The 12,387-nt window shown below is 40.4% G+C and overlaps 2 protein-coding genes across 2 annotated transcripts; both read left to right on the top strand.

The window, feature by feature from the left end:
* The first annotated feature begins 4,330 nt into the window (after window positions 1-4,330).
* LOC149002274 (ubiquitin-conjugating enzyme E2 20-like) lies at window positions 4,331-6,808 on the top strand. Its single transcript, XM_089138460.1, has 6 exons — window positions 4,331-4,659; window positions 5,040-5,067; window positions 5,162-5,389; window positions 5,493-5,556; window positions 5,637-5,696; window positions 5,796-6,808. Exons 1-6 carry the CDS (start codon window positions 4,526-4,528, stop codon window positions 5,837-5,839), a joined length of 558 nt encoding a protein of 185 aa, XP_088994586.1. The 5' UTR covers window positions 4,331-4,525; the 3' UTR covers window positions 5,840-6,808.
* Window positions 6,809-8,204: 1,396 nt separating this feature from the next.
* Window positions 8,205-12,112, top strand: LOC149002275 (disease resistance protein RGA2-like). Its single transcript, XM_089138677.1, has one exon. It carries the CDS (start codon window positions 8,762-8,764, stop codon window positions 12,110-12,112), a length of 3,351 nt encoding a protein of 1,116 aa, XP_088994803.1. The 5' UTR covers window positions 8,205-8,761.
* The last annotated feature ends 275 nt before the right edge of the window (window positions 12,113-12,387 follow it).

A 12,387-nucleotide genomic window follows, 5' to 3' on the forward strand; every position in this document is an offset into this window, starting at 1 on the left:
TGGAGGGCCAACCCTTACAAAAGAAAAAATAAAATAAAGAGATGGTTTCCTATGATTCTTCCTCATTGTCAACCGAAGGGTCTTTATCAGGATCTTTCTCCGAGGTAGGCTGTTGAGGTTCTTCGGGAAGTGGCGGCGAGTCAGCAAGATACTCCTCGATATTTGGGTCCGCTGGAATAGGATCCTCCTCTTCCAAAACCAGTCAGGGAAAGACAACTTAAGCTTCCCGAAGATTTCCTTATGGCACACCTCTCGAAAGGGAGTCGTGTTGAAGGAAGAATTAGATTCAAGGATCTTTTCCCAGACGTCATTTTGCCCCCCTCGGTAAGCTTGAAGGCTGAAGGAGCCCAACAATTTGGTAAAGGGGACGCTGTTCAGATACTTCCGAATGCAATCCTTCTGAAGATCCGGTCTAATATGTTCGGGCTTGCTAGGAACTGCCATCTTCAACAGGCGTTCATTATCCAAGGACTTAAACTCGAGGCTCTCGCCAAAGGCAATAGCCTCATTTTTGTATTTCTTGGCCTCACGTTCGGCGGCAATAGCACGAGTAATTGATGAGTCAAGTTCCTTCTTCAAGGAATTCATCTCCTCATCGTGCTTCTCCTTCAACTCTTCGGTTGCTTTCTTCAGCCGGTCCACTTCAGAATTGGCCTTCGCCAAATGCTCTTCACAGGTCTGCAGCAAGGAGCCATTACGACCAACTCGGCTCAATGCCTCCATGTGTTGATAAAAGCTCAGCATAGCATCCCTGGAAGGACAGGAAGATAATCAGAAAATCTCATGAGAGATTACAAAGCAACTGGCGGAAGATTAGGAAAAATAATACCTTGTGGAATGACGAACGAGAACGTCATCGTCCAGGGCCTCAAAGGCCTGACGATCGGCAGACAAAAGACCGAGAGAGCTCCATTCGGCAGCCTTCTCAGGATCCTGTGTTGCCCGATCTGTCTGCGTCAGCGTCCATTGAGGCATGAAGATCTCCTCAGAGTCTTTATTCTTTTTGGATTTCTTCGGGGCGGAAGCATCAGCTGAGTCGTGCTTCCTTTTAGTTTGAATGGGAGAGGGGAGGTCTACCTCTTCCATTGGTTTTTTCCCTCTCCCCGAAGCCTCAACCACTGGCTTCAGGTTCCTGATACCCTTGTAGGAAGGGTCTGGAGGTGGTGCAGAAGCTACCTGTTCTGCAGTCAAGGCTTGAGGAGACCGTTGTTCAGCAATTACAACAGCCCTGGCAGCCTTCACCCGAAGACTTTCAGGATTCATTCTGGGAGGCACTGCAAAGAAAGACAAAAGTCAGAGTTGAAAGAATTGCAATATTTTCAAGAAAGTGAAATGTGGCAGATAGAAAGCACACGTTGAGCCAACCCCCAGTACTGAAGGATGGAGTTGTATTCCATCTCATATCCATGGATCTCTTGATACCATAGAATTGACTTGATCTTCCCGACGGCCGTTTTGTCTTCTTTGGATAAGGGAAGTACTCGGTTACCCTCAAAGTATGAAGTGTACTACTTCCAGACGGTCGAGAAGTTAAGATCTGATTGAGGCGCTTGGCAGAAAAAAATACCGCTTGCGCCATCCTTTATGATTGGAAGGGCAAGTTCCTTTGGCAAGAATGCTACCCGTCCAGTCAAGCTCCACTTTACTGCACTTAGAAAGCACAACCCAATCGGGAGGATGGGAAATAGAAAGAACATGAAAATGTACAAAAAGAGGAAGAGAAGGTGTGATGCCAAGTTCAAAGCATAAACCCAAGAAGCCGACGATGAGACGCCAGCTATTGGGAAGAAACATTCCGGGACAAATGTCCCAATGATTCAGAATGGCTGCAAACAAAGGATTGAAGAAGGGAAAGCGAACCCCGCTTTCCAGAGTATCTATATACAGGGAAAATTCGCCCGAAAGGGTCGAATCAATTCTCTCATTAGAATTGGGAGCCCTAAGATAGTACGAAGAAGGAAAGTCAAAACCCTGGACGGCTAAAGGGAGATTTTCCTCATTATAGGAGGAAGCAATAGAATCAGGTCCACCGGCGGATTTGGTAGGATGTCTTGACTGCCCAGAGGACTCGACAGTCACCTTAAGAGTCATGGATGGTCCAGACTCAGGAAGGGCAGAAGAAGTCTCAGCTTTTTCTTTTACTCTTCTTTGTTGGCTAACTTCTGTGAAGTCACGCTAGAGAGCAGTTAGGGTTTTCTAGTCACTATCCAACTGCTCAGAGGGAACAGAAATAAAGCCCTCGTCACCACTATCGCCTTTATCAGCGCTAGGCACAGGGGAAGTTCCAGAAGAAACCCTACTATCCTCCATTACTGAAAGGTCTAATTGTGGTTTCTAGAGAAAAAAGAAACCTGGAGACGAAAGTAAACTTTGTGAAGGAGTCAGTAAACTTACTGAATCACTGAGGCAGAAAGCTCCAGACGAGAGAATCGTGAAGGCGTGAAGAAGACGACGAGGTTTCAAAATTCCAAACAAGGAGAATGAAACCTACGAAGACAATGAACCGCTTTTAAGCACCAACACGAGTGTTCGAGGACGTGTATGATCGAGATGAATTCAGCATCAACGATCGAGATTTGAAGACGGTTCGAAAGTTTGAACTCACGAATCCAAAATACGCATTCAGAAACCGTCGTTTTAATTGCGTGAGCAACGATAGTTTCGGCTGCAAAGGACGCGTGGCGTCACCCTCACAATGCTCGAGGAAAAAGTGACACAACCGCATTAAATATGATATGACATTCAATGGGTTAAGGATTGTCAAAACTATTGTTCGACGAAGAACCCAGTTAAAAACCAAGCCCTCGGGATCGACCGAATGCTTGGTCTGGGGGGCTCGTGATATGGAGAAAATATGATCAAACTGGGTTCATTCTTGGTTTGACCCTCAACTCCGGTTTGGACTAAAGGAATCGACTCGCTTCCTAGCGAGCCGGGTTCAGAAGATAGCTTGCTGAGGAAGAAAACTAACTCGGTCACCAGCACGCCCTAATCCGATACTTTCAGAATAGGTTAATCAACCTGATGACGGCTAGCAGAATTCGGCGGCTGTCAATCATCGCTATCATATGGATAACCATCAGATAACAGTTGGGTTATCCTAGGAGTCATCTACTAGTCCAAACTAGTAGAAGTCTATCACTCAACGGATCTATCAGTTAAGATCCAACGACTATCTGAAGAAGGCTAAATACATCCAACGAAGGAGATTGTAAGGGACACTCTATATAAGACATCACCTATTCACAAGGTAGGGACGGACGAAAACACTCAGATGCTTACTATCTGAATCGTATTCTTGTTATTCATTCCTTAGCTCTGTGCTCTAATAGAGCCGTTTGTGATTAGTTCATCAACTGACTTAGCCTTCGGAGGTGGACTCCCGACCCCAGCGGTCGGGCCACATCTGACGCTTTATTTTGCAGGTCACTCTCAGGAGATCTAAGGGCTGAGCAGCTTTTTGACACATCAATTATTAAGTTTGAAAGTTGGTCTTCATGTTTTCAAGTTTTGAAAATTCATTCTTCAAACTACTTTTCTCTCCAAAAGAACGGACCATTTTAACAAGCACTTACCACTCATTATTTTCTCTTTGAGAAGAAAAGAATGCGACTTTTAGAATGTAAGTATGCATTTGGTAACATTTTCTTTTGGGGCCAAATTTTGTAGCATTTGTGTTATGAGAGAGTAGTTCTTATGTAAAACTATTTTTACATGTTTTTGTTCTAAGCTCCTCAAATATGTTTTAGAGGAAGCTTGACTGGACGGGTAAAAATAGTTTTACATATAATCTTTAACCTGGTTGAAGATTTTTAAGAATGTAATCATTAGTACTAGTATTATTATTATAGCATGTATTTATGAAGTTGCCCTTGGATTTTTATCCGGAAAAATGGAGCATCTATTTCCTTATGGATGTGTAACACATATTCACAAGTCATATTAAAAGGTTGTTATTAAATTAAAATAAAATTTTTTTTATCTTATAAATTTAACCAAAACATTTTGACAAGATGTAAGGACACATGTCACATGTGTATAGTATCTACTCTGGATAAAAATCTGTCACCCCCTTTACAAAAACACTTTCAACCCTGAACGGTTCGATAGGGCTGTTCCGGTTTCGGGTGGGTTTGCGTTCCGAACCAATAACATGGATATCCAGGTGTGGTTTCTGATTTTGAACTGCCCTCCCTTTGTTGCAAAATTGTGAGCTAGCCGTTGGGATAAAAAGCGATCTGAGCCGTCCAGGTTAAACGTTCAAATTTTCTACGGTTTCTATTTAAAAGCGAACCGTAACCTCCATCTTATAGTCTTTTATCTCCTCTGATTTCTCTTGTTCCTCGTCATTCTACAGCTCTCAAAGTCCAGGAAGAAGGAAGGAGGATTATCTGTTCTTCTTTCTTCTGCTTTCTTTCAGTCTCTGAATTCCGAATCTCAATCTCTCTTCAAGTCTCTGCTGTCTCACTCAAGGAAGAAGAATAATTTCCATCTCGGTTTTCTTTATCTTCTCTCAAGTTCAAGAATGGGTACCGTTAATAATTACTCGGAGACTCAAGGTTACCAAGGTAACACACCTGTTCAAGCACCTACCGTGGTGAACTCAAAGCAACCCGCTCCAGTCGCTAAGAGTGTCGACACTCAATCTGTTTTGAAAAGGTAATCTATTATTACACATCGTTGGTTTCTTGATATTGCGCCTTTCAGGGTTTCTTTATCTTTCCCAATTCTTCAAGCGGGTGTTCTGGTTTTCTCTCTCTGCGTGTTTGTTGATCTTGAACATGGATATTTACTTCCTGCTTTGGTGGGTTTCTCTTTGAGGTTTTTTCACTGGACCTTCAGAGAGCAACACTAAAAGCTTTCGGATCTTCCTACATTCTTTAGGTTTTTCTCGATTTATTTTTGTTTTCTCGAGTTTAGTGCTCTGGGATCTATCGAAGTGGGTCTTCTTCCGTTTTGAAAGTCTATTTCAAATTTTCATGTTCTCTGACTGGTCTTATTTGTATTTTTGTTTTCCCATTTTTGAACAATTTGAACAGGCTACAGTCAGAATTGATGGCTCTGATGGTAAGATTGTTTTTCCATTTCAAATTCCCAATTGTTCACTTTGAGATCTGTTTAAACTTTTTTCAACAACTCTCTCTTGATGTGTTGTGTTCAGATGAGTGGGGATTCTGGCATATCTGCTTTTCCCGAGGAAGGGAACATATTTTGCTGGAAGGGTACAATCTGTGGAAGCAAAGATACTGTCTTTGAAGAAACAGAATACAGGCTCTCACTCTCTTTTCCAACTGATTACCCCTTCAAACCTCCCAAGGTGAAATTCGAAACAAGCTGCTTCCATCCTAATGTGGATGTGTATGGAAATATTTGCTTGGACATCCTTCAGGTATAGATATACCAGTGTTTTTCTCGACTGTACTCTTTGTCAGTTTCTAATTGACCCTAGGTGATTCTGATCTGAATTGGTGCAAAATTTGTCTAAAATTCAGGATAAATGGTCATCAGCATATGATGTGAGAACGATTTTAATCTCTATCCAGAGTTTGCTTGGAGGTAATCGTCTTCTTTACCTTCCTGCTATGGTGTAGTTTAAATTTTGTAGCCAATTGATTTTGGGTATGTTGTGGAAACAGAACCAAACACAAGTTCACCTCTAAATACACAAGCAGCAACACTATGGAGCAATCAAGAAGGTTTGTATCAACAATAGTTATTCACAGTATTCAAAAAATGATTTAACTCTCTGATGAAAGTTTTGTGACATCTCTCTTAATCTTTGGCACGTTTTGCAGAGTACAGGAAAATGGTTGAGAAGACTTACAAAGCTTCTGCATAAAAGGGAGATGATGAAAAGGAGTCTCTGTTTCGTTTAGACATTTACTGTGTTTCATTCTTTTATTCAATTAAGCCAGAAATTTAGATGTACGAAAACCTCCGTGAGTTTGAATTCCATATGATAAATCATAAGTTTCTTCAGCATGAGATTTTTCAAATTCCACTGTAATGATCTGTTACATTGGTCCTAGTCATTGTGGAAACTGATTTTGGGTATGTATATTCTTCGAAATAGAATTTGGTTGCAGAACGCATTCTGAAACGAGGGGATACAAAAGAACATTGGAATGGGTAGTTTTTTGTGCAACCCTCAGCCTATAAAAAGACCAATATTACTAGTAATAGAAGCTACTGTACTGAGGAAAGGTGGGTGCTATCTGCCTATCTCACTTATAGGAAACAAGCTTCAGAATTGAGCTGAATCGTCTCAGTTTTGACATTTTGTAGTACCCTGAGGCTTCTTTGGTGGCTAGCCACACAAGAACAAGCATGCCGTGAAATTCGATTGAGGTTTACTCTTATTTTGCTCCATCTTTTCTGGTCTTCATGTATCTTTTGGATTTTTCAGCTTTATTTACTTCAGATGTGATCAAATATTGAAATTCCCAGTGACAAGATATCTAAACTTGAAATGCTTTCAGAGTTTATGCTTTTAAAGAATAAACTAGAACTTTTACAGGATTCAGAAAGAATGGTCTTGTGGATCTTCCTTTGCCAATTCCAGCTTTGGAGTTTGTAAAAATTTATGCTTTTAAAGAATAAGCCATTCACAAATTCCATAAAATTTGAATTGGATCATTTTGAAAGTCAAAATCTGAAACATTCAATCAAACTCTGTAAAAATAGAAACTGAGTTCTTCACATGTAATCAATCTCTGCCTAGCCCTCACAATCCGTGTCATTAAATCGAAAAGCTGAGTCAATTTAAGAATAAAATTAATCAAATCCCCCAGATGGCAATAAAGATTAGGTCAAATCCTCAAGATCGCAATATTGGTGGAAAGACTGAATCCAACCAATTGGATTGGTTCAAATTCTCTAGATGGTAACATTGTATCTATCCTAGTAGAGTAATGATTGACAATCAATCAAATCCTAAGTTCATAGAAAATCTGTTGCAATAATTGTATGGTGATACATATTACAAAGATAGAGCGTGTAATTCTTTGTTATTTTTTTGGTAAACTAATTCTTTGTTATTTGAAGGCATGCAATTTCCCAAGGTAAGCCATTAATTTTGAGAGTTTTACCACCATGGACGTAGTAGTCTCTCCATTTTCTTTTATCTTCTTTCCTTTTATCATGGTATCGGAGCTAATTTCATTTTTCTCTATCTTCATGGCCGACGTATGTGCCACCATGGCTGTGAACATATCGAGTTTCGATGGAGGGAATAATCAACTTACTTCTATTCTTTTGAACGGTCGTAATTATTTACATTGGTCACATGCCGTCGCTGTTGAATTTGGTAGGCATTCCAAGTTGGGCCATGTCGAAGGTACGACTTAAGCCCTTACTGCTATTGACACTAAAGGCCTGGTTGAATGGCATGCAATTGATAATCTTGTCATGTTCTAGTTATTTAATTCCATGGTGTCCCAAATATGAAATTTTTTGTAAAGTCTTTAGGATTCTGTGAAACTTATGTATGGGCATCCAGATGATGCATACCTTGTTATTGAGTTTCAACAGGATTTAGATTAGGGTTGAGTTCCTAACATTGTGTAGGTGATTTTGAAAAATGCTAGGTGACAAATATGAAATTATTGGCCATTTTATTTGTTTTGTGCTTAGGATTAAGGTTAAGATTTAAAGTCCAGTCTAATGTTAGGGTTGTGGGTTTGATCTGGTCCAATCCTGCAGGGTCAGAAGGCTAGGGTATCAAGGTCAAGGTCAGAATGAAAAGAAACCTGCCCAACCAGACCTTGTTGCTGCCTAATTATATATAACTCTCCTTTTTATATTTGCTCCCTAAAAGTGTTCTTGTGTTATACTTTTTTGATTTCTTCACTTCAATGAAAAGAATAAAGGTGTCCGCATATAGTTCTTTTATTTTTATACCCTTAGAAGTCCGAATCCAAAGCCATTTTTTTCTTCACTCTGCTGTTTAAGAATAACCATTGTGTCAATACTTAACTTTCACTCATGGAATAAGTAAGCTCATCATACACATCTTTACTTCCCTGTGTGGGCTTCTTGCCTTGCAGCTTGGCACTTGAAATATGCCTTTATGTTCAAACCAGCACTAACACTGCAAGATTGTGATCAGATACTTTGAGTTTGTCGGTTCTATAAGACACTTCAGATTCTAATATACTCTGCTTCTATCAATTACAAGAATATAAGGGAAAATGAAATGTGTGAGACTTGTCTCCTTGGGTGACTTCCACTATAAAGTTGCCATTGGAAACCTATCTATCCATGCAATTTCCCATTGTGAATCCTTCCAATCCTCGTTTTGCAATCAGTCTTGCTAAATTTCCTACTGGAGCCATCTCTGAATACAATTTCCTGTTGTAAACCCTTTCCATTCTCATCTTGCAATTTCTACCTCTCCAAATTTCCTATTGTGAGCCAGTTCTTCATACCATTTCTCATTTTCAGTCTCATTCTCATCTTGCAGTCTCTCAATCTCCCCAAATTTTCAATCTCATCCCAAATTTTCAATCTCATTCTCATCTTGCAGTCTCTCAGTCTCCCCAAATTTTCAATCTCATTCTCATCTTGCAGTCTCTCAGTCTCCCCAAATTTCTTATTGTGAATCATCTCTTCATACAATGATTACCCATTTAATTACTATAGCCCTTCCCATTCTCTAATTATTAGCATCAATCTCATTGCCGTTAGCTTCTTGATAAGTTCAAGAGCTCCTGTTTTTCTTTTCTTTTTTTCTTTCTTTCTCTCCCTAGCCAACCAAGAAAGGATGGCAGAAGCAATTTTTTATGATCTTGCAACCAAAATCTTAGAGGGTGTGGGCTCTCTCCTGCTCCAAGAGGTTGGGCTAGCATCAGGAGTGAAAAAGGAATTGAAGAAGCTCAAGGATTCCTTATCCACAATCAATGCCATATTGTTGGACGCAGAGAATAAGGGTGCAATGAACCACACTGTTAAAGATTGGTTGAGAAAACATAAAGAAATAGCTTACGATGTTGAAGATGTATTGGATGAATTTGCAACAGAAGCCTTGCGACAAAATGTGGAGCTCTCAAAGTACAACGTTGTTGTAAAACAGGTACGGAGATGCTTTTCACATTCAAATCCAATTGTTTTTCGTTTGAAAATGGCTCATAAGATAAAGGATATTAGAGAGAGGTTTAATGAGATGCAAATGAATAATGACGTAGCTAAGACTCAATTTGCACGTCTTTCTGTTGATTTGAACATCGAGGATTCCATTATGAGGCATACCGACCCTCTTGTACTTGAATCTGAGGTCTTTGGTAGAGTTGATGACAAAGAAAAACTAGTTAAGTTACTGTTAACTTCTTCAGGAGGCAGCAGCTGCATCAATGAAGAAGAGAACAATAATGTAACGGTGGTCCCCATAATTGGCATTGGGGGTCTAGGGAAGACAACACTTGCACAATATGTTTATAGTGATCCAAGAGTGAAGAGTCATTTTGAGTTGCAAGCGTGGGAGTGCGTCTCATTTGATTTTAAGGCCCTAATAACCAAAGTAGAATTAGAACTTACGAGGGAGTTATCTGGGAAGAAATATCTGCTTGTCCTGGATGACGTTTGGAACGAAAATCATGGTGAATGGGAGACCCTGCGAAAATTCTTGATAAGTGGGGCATCAAGGGGAAGTAAGATTCTGGTAACCACCCGGAGTCAAGAGGTTGCATCAATCATGCAACCAGATGAAAATCATCACTACACTTTGGGAGGGCTAAGTAATGATCATTGTGAATCTTTATTCCTAATGAGGGCATTTGGGAAAAGAAGTGAAGAAATAACAAGGCACCCTGAGCTAGTGATGATAGGGAAGGATATAGTGAAGAAATGTGGGGGAGTGCCTTTGGCTGCGAAGGCACTTGGAGGTTTGTTGCACCATACCAGAGACAAAAAGGAATGGTGGGACGTTTTACATACAGAAATTTGGAACTTAGAAAATGAAAACGAAATATTGCCTGCTCTAATGATAAGCTACAACCGCTTGCCATCCCATTTGAAACAATGCTTTGCTTATTGTTCTGTGTTCCCACAAGATCATAAAATAGAAGTTCCTAATTTAATCCACCAATGGATGGCACATGGGTTCATCAAACCTCCACCACCTAATTTTAGAGGAAGTAGCAGCAGCAGTGAGGCAAGAAGGGAATTAGAAGACTGTGGGCTTAGGTATTTCAGGGAATTATTATGGAGATCATTCTTCCAAGAGGTAGAAGAAGACATTTGGGGCAACATTGCCTTTTGTAAAATGCATGACCTGGTGCATAATCTTGCACGATGGGTTGCAGGGAGGGAATGGTTAGAGGTCCACTACTCCTCATTGGAGAAAGTAGTAGTACATGGACGACACATGCTGTTAAATCTGGATCAAACTGATCATTTGAAAACAGTACCCTCCTTTGAGAATGCCCAGAAATTACGATCACTACATTGGTCCTCAGAAGTTCCTGTTAATCTTGATCATAAGTATATGACAGGATTCATCTCACCTTTCCGAGGCTTGCGCTTGCTTAATTTAAGTGGATTAGGAATGACGGAAGTGCCCAAGTGCATAGGTTACCAGTTGCAACAATTAAGGTACCTTGACCTCTCCGACAATCCTTTCGAAGCACTCCCTAATTCTATTTGCAGGTTATATAATCTGCAAACCTTAAGACTTAAGGGTTGTAGGCAATTTAAAGAGTGGCCTAGATCATCAGAAATGACCAAAATGGTTAGCCTTAGGCATCTTGTGTTGGATTACAAGTGTGATGAACTAAAATACATGCCACATGGGTTGGGTCAATTGACTTCTCTTCAGACTTTGGATTATTTCTATGTGGGAGACCTGAACGCAGTCCCACATGACAACAGAAGAAGAAGAAGAAGAAAGGAAAAGAAGGTTGTTGGTGGGCTTGGGGAGTTGCATGGCCTAAACCAACTTCGAGGGTATTTGATCATTAATGGGCTTGCAAATGTGGGAGACGTCAGAGATGCAGAGGAAGTAAATTTGAAGGACAAGTCACAACTTCAATTTTTGTTATTAATTTGGTGTTTTAATGAAGTGACAGAGTGGAATACAAGGGTACTATCAAAAGAAGAAGAAGAAGAAGAAGAAGAAAAAGATCCATTGGTGTTGGGAAATTTACAGCCACATCCAAATCTTGAGGACTTGGGGATTTGTGGCTACAAAGGCATCAGGATGCCATCACGTTGGATGATTAACTCTTACTCCCAGTTCCCAAATCTAGTATGTCTTTCTCTAACAGGATGTCTTAATCTCAAAAGTTTGCCATTGATTGGTGAATTCCCTTGCCTCAAGGATCTCAATCTAGATGGCCTAAAGGCCCTAGAGTCCATATGCCATGAAGTGGAGGTGGTGGCGATGGGAGGAGGAAAATCATTAATGGTACTGTTTCCCAAGCTAGAAAAACTTTGTTTGTCTGACATGGAAAGTCTGGAGAGGTGGACAATCTCAGTCGTTGAACAAGGACAATCTCAACCCAATGATAATTTCCATTTGTTTTCTTCAATCAAAATGTTCCCACATCTGACCGAGTTGACATTAGAGGAATGCCATGCTCTGACAACACTCACAACAATGCCAATGTTTTCTGTGGAGGGAATCCCACAACTCACCTCTCTCCGAAAATTAGAGCTCTCTGGTCTTAAAAGATTGATATCTCTAGATTCTCTACTGCCTGCTGGTTGCCCTGCTCCTGTAGCACTAGAATACCTATTGATTAGTGATTGTCCGAGTTTGGTGAGATTACCCGGCTGCTTCTTTGTAAATCTCAACTTGCTTTCCAAGTTTACAATTTATTGCTGTGATGAGTTGCCATCTCTACCAGAAGAGATTCGACACCTCGTTGGACTAAAATACCTGAGGATTGTGTCGTGTCCAGAATTGACAACATTACCTGAGGGCTTGGGATGTCTCTCATCCCTAAAATCCCTTCAAATTGAGTATTGCTCAAAGTTTACGTCTCTACCTAAAGGGATTCAATGCCTCTCTGCATTGAAAGAGTTGATAATTTGTGGATGTCCATCTTTGACTGCATTACCAGACGGTCTCCAGGCTCTCGCATTGGTGGAATCTATATTAGTAATTGTCCTAATCTAACTTTTCCCGGCCATTGACTTCCCTAAGCTCCCCTCCCTCATGGTAGAAGAAGGTTGCAGCTGCAGCAGCTACTACTTCCAGGACAACTCATGATCAGGTCAGACCCTCTCTTTCCCAGTACCTTTTATTATAATAAAAAATAAAACCAAAAGTTGTATCGAGAAATAATTGTTTGTTGATCATCTTTGCTTTTTGGCTTGTATATAATTTGCAGGAAAAAGGTGCAAGGACCCAAATGCATGCCGTATGTTTTCATCTCTTCCTTTTTTGATATC

Source organism: Hakea prostrata, chromosome 10 (genome assembly GCF_041222555.1).
Source record: "Hakea prostrata isolate BN-2017 chromosome 10, UWA_Hpros_2, whole genome shotgun sequence".
Taxonomy (NCBI): domain Eukaryota; kingdom Viridiplantae; phylum Streptophyta; class Magnoliopsida; order Proteales; family Proteaceae; genus Hakea; species Hakea prostrata.

Bases quoted from the DNA above. Each gene is read 5' to 3' on its own strand.
- LOC149002274 (XM_089138460.1), top strand. From the start codon at position 4,526: ATGGGTACCGTTAATAATTACTCGGAGACTCAAGGTTACCAAGGTAAC. The intron at 5,068-5,161 runs GTAAGATTGTTT...TGTTGTGTTCAG, and splicing joins CAGAATTGATGGCTCTGATG to ATGAGTGGGGATTCTGGCAT. The intron at 5,557-5,636 runs GTAATCGTCTTC...TTGTGGAAACAG, and splicing joins TATCCAGAGTTTGCTTGGAG to AACCAAACACAAGTTCACCT.
- LOC149002275 (XM_089138677.1), top strand. From the start codon at position 8,762: ATGGCAGAAGCAATTTTTTATGATCTTGCAACCAAAATCTTAGAGGGT.